General features: G+C 26.0%; 1 protein-coding gene across 1 annotated transcript; it reads left to right on the top strand.

Annotated features, from left to right (window-relative positions):
• Positions 1-293: 293 nt before the first annotated feature.
• Positions 294-3,698, top strand: LOC145936216 (tubulin gamma-2 chain-like). Its single transcript, XM_083038176.1, has 8 exons — positions 294-352; positions 1,084-1,286; positions 1,387-1,533; positions 1,697-1,833; positions 1,909-2,212; positions 2,636-2,767; positions 2,959-3,141; positions 3,270-3,698. Exons 2-8 carry the CDS (start codon positions 1,266-1,268, stop codon positions 3,480-3,482), a joined length of 1,137 nt encoding a protein of 378 aa, XP_082894302.1. The 5' UTR covers positions 294-352; positions 1,084-1,265; the 3' UTR covers positions 3,483-3,698.
• Positions 3,699-4,043: the final 345 nt, after the last annotated feature.

Genomic DNA, 4,043 nt, shown 5'->3' with positions numbered 1-4,043 from the left:
TGCATATATATGAATATGTATGTACATTTATGATTATGCATATATATGAATATGTATGTACATTTATGATTATGCATATATATGAATATGTATGTACATTTATGTTTATGCATATATATGAATATGTATGTACATTTATGTTTATGCATATATATGAATATGTATGTACATTTATGTTTATGCATATATATGAATATGTATGTACATTTATGTTTATGCATATATATGAATATGTATGTACATTTATGATTATGCATATATATGAATATGTATGTACATTTATGTTTATGTTCTGTTTTATGTATCTGAGTTAGAAGAATATGTTTTACAAAGAGATCGGTGGAACCTTATAGTAATGCAAAATTTTATGTGATAAATTCGTAAATTGAAAATAGAATGTGCATATTTATATTTATCAGTATATAATTTTACTTTTATGGATTGACAAAAGCATTTCTTTCTTCTAAGTTTGGGATTTTTAATTGCAATTTATTTAAATAATACCATAAAGAAACAAATGTAACGCGTGCTTTGTAATATTCTAGTAATATTCTAATAATAAAAGTGCGAGATAGTCTGTACAGACTGAAAGCATTTACTTTAAAAGGTCAAAAGAAAAAAACAATAACACTCATGATCAGCAGAAACAGTAAACCGCTGAAAGCATAACGTAAAGCACTCACTGAGCCATTTCCTCTGCTGAAAGCAGCCTATACAGTTGTGTGTGGTTTTTTCGTATCAAGAAAATTAAGTGATTTATATTTGAATTGTTAGAACGTTAAAATGCCAAGCGAGGTGATAACTTTGCAGCTTGGCCAATGTGGCAATCAAAGTATTACATGTTATTTTGTCTCATATAATATAAATCCTTTTCATACGTTTTATAATTTTTTGATACAAATGCTACAATATTTCCAAACACTTACAAATATGAAAATAACGAATATCTTTATCGTCTTTTTTTTTACATTATGCCTCAATTTTACAAACTTAAAATTTCTCTTTTATTATAATTTGTAATAAAACCTATATATTTTCTTTCTTAGAATAAAATTTATATATTTTTATACATTTTATTTATAGTTGGATTTGAGTTTTGGAAGAGATTATGCACAGAGCATGGAATCAGCCCAGAAGGAATCTTGGAAGATTATGCAATAGAGGGAACGGATAGAAAGGATGTCTTTTTTTATCAAGCAGATGATGAGCATTACGTACCATGAGCTGTGTTATTAGATTTAGAGCCCAGGGTTATTCATACTATTATGAATTCTTCATATTCAAAGGTAATACGCATCTTATAATTTTTATATATTCTTTTTATATACCTATATAGTTATTTTATAATTGACATATAAAAATCAACATTTTTTAAATTGTTACAAGTTGTACAATCCTGAAAATATCTATTTATCAAAACATGGGGGAGGAGCTGGAAATAACTGGGCATCTGGATACCATCAGGGTGAAAAATTACAGGAAGAAATCTTTGATATACTGGATAGAGAAGTTGATAACAGTGACAGCTTGGAAGTAATTATTTTTATTCTTTTACATTTTATCATTAATAATATATGATTTTAGTCTCATGTCTATAATAAACATATGAAAAGATTAGTGTTAATTTCTTGTCATATAGAGTTATATACAGGTTTAAAATTTTTTAAATACTATTGAAGGGTTTTGTCTTATATAGGGTTTCGTTTTGTGCCATTCGATAGCGGGAGGTACAGGTTCTGGTTTGGGATCTTTCATGTTAGAATCTCTTGCCGACAGATTTCCTAAGAAATTAATGCAGACATACAGTGTCTTTCCAAATCAAGATGAGATAAGGTAAATATGTACTGAAAAACAATTCGAATTTAACATTTCAATTATTCGTATTTAACAATCAAATTTTTATTATAGCGATGTTGTAGTACAGCCATATAATTCATTGCTAACATTAAAAAGGCTGACTCAATGTGCGGATTGTGTGGTGGTTTTAGATAATACTGCTTTGAATAGAATTGCTTCAGATAGATTACATATTCAGAATCCCAGCTTCACACATATTAATAAACTTGTTTCGACAATAATATCCGCCAGTACAGCCACTTTGAGATATCCTTCGTATATGAATAATGATTTAGTTGGTTTGATTGCACCGCTCATACCAACTCGCTTACATTTCCTAATGACTGGATACACTCCACTTACAACTGATCAAGAGGTAACTAAGAATCAGAATTCAGAATTTATCATCTCTTATGGTTGGCTTACAGCATGTTAAGTAAAAGTATTATTATGACAATGTTGCAGTTGAGTTTGAATGATAATAGGCTTCTTTAGAAAGTCAGCTATAAGAGACGGTAACTTTTGAACCTTGCTAATGATTATTTATATCCATTTATAAAATAGATAACATTTGCTAATATACATTGAAATTATAATATATATGCGCGCACACATGTATGTGTATGTGTGTATTGTATATTTAGTATATAATCTGTATTTATCAAAGTTCAATCTGATTTAAACTTTAAGGCTTGTTACATATAATTGTCACGTAAAAGAAAAATTATCTCATATATTGCTAATTATGACTAAACTTTGTAATTATGATGTATTCATAAAAAGTATTGTTTAAAAACAGGAGCCATCTGTAAGGAAAACATCTGTTTTGGATGTAATGCGACGATTACTGCAACCAAAAAATATGATGGTTTCCACAGCATTAGATAGAAATGCATCTCATTGTTATATATCTATCTTAAATATAATTCAGGTAACATTCCTTAAAAATAATCTAAAGTTTAAGCTTGATCTATTCTTTTATGGAACTTTAAAATGATTTAAAATTATGATTATCTTGAAATTCACTTAAGAATCAGACATACAAGTTATAAAACACTTGGTACAAAAGATATAATATATTAAAAGATATAATTAAAAAATATATTTAATAATATATTTTAGGGTGAAGTAGATCCAACACAAGTGCATAAATCTTTACAAAGGATTAGAGAACGAAAACTTACACAGTTTATTCCTTGGGGTCCAGCTAGTATACAAGTAGCTCTTTCAAAAAAATCTCCTTATATACAAAGTACACATCGCGTTTCTTGTTTGATGTTAGCTAATCATACTAATATATCGTCAGTGAGTATTTTATTCCCATCCAATATTACACAGCCATTAAAATTGATCACAATATGTGATTTGCAATATTGATTGAAACTTAATGCTGATAAACATAATATATATATATATATGTATATATTTTTTAGCCTTTTGACGGAGTCTTACAACAATATGACAAATTGCGTAAGCGAGAAGCGTTTCTGGAACAATTTGGTAAAGAAAAAATGTTTGAAGACAATCTTGACGAATTGGATAATTCGCGAGAAGTCGTAGAATATTTAGTGAAGGAGTATCAGGCTGCAACTCAACTCGATTATCTTAGTTGGAATCCAAGCAAAACAGATACATATAATATCTAAGAAATACAAAATATAAGTGTGATCATAAATATAAAATTATATTATATTATATATATAATATTATATAAATATTATATAAAATATTATATATTAGAAGAAAAATATTTCTATTGCTTGTTTTCAAAATTAAATATTTTTTTTCTAAGATTATTATTCTAGAATTTTAGAAAATATAATGCGAGTGACTAATTTTTTATAATTCCATTCTGATATTTCTGATTATTTTATATTAGAAAATATATTGTTACCTGAAATAAATATTTTATTTATTAAATATTACTCGAAATAAATATTTTATATTTAATAAATATATTTTCTAAAATTCAATATATATATGAATATGTAATATAAATTCCACGCGCATGCGCGAGAAATAGAATACACGATTTATTAAAATTATTATTGATTAATAATACGTAAAAAATAATATAATAATGTATTTTATATTTTATTTATAATATAAATATATATATCTATTATTTATTTTTATTATTTATATTTTTTTATTGTAATATATAATTTAATTTATTTTTATTTATGCAAGACCGTGATTACAATAAA

The sequence above is a fragment of the Prenolepis imparis genome, unplaced genomic scaffold, assembly GCF_030444845.1.
Source record: "Prenolepis imparis isolate NDT839.2.m4 unplaced genomic scaffold, iyPreImpa1.0 SCAF_5, whole genome shotgun sequence".
NCBI classification, from domain to species: domain Eukaryota; kingdom Metazoa; phylum Arthropoda; class Insecta; order Hymenoptera; family Formicidae; genus Prenolepis; species Prenolepis imparis.
Note: the sequence above shows the minus strand (reverse complement) of the source record. Positions and strands in the feature narration are given on the sequence as shown.

Excerpts from the sequence above, each read along its gene's own strand:
- LOC145936216 (XM_083038176.1), top strand. The coding sequence starts at position 1,266 with ATGAATTCTTCATATTCAAAG. Across the intron at positions 1,834-1,908 it reads CCAAATCAAGATGAGATAAG|CGATGTTGTAGTACAGCCAT; the intron begins GTAAATATGTAC and ends TTTTTATTATAG. Across the intron at positions 2,213-2,635 it reads CACTTACAACTGATCAAGAG|GAGCCATCTGTAAGGAAAAC; the intron begins GTAACTAAGAAT and ends GTTTAAAAACAG.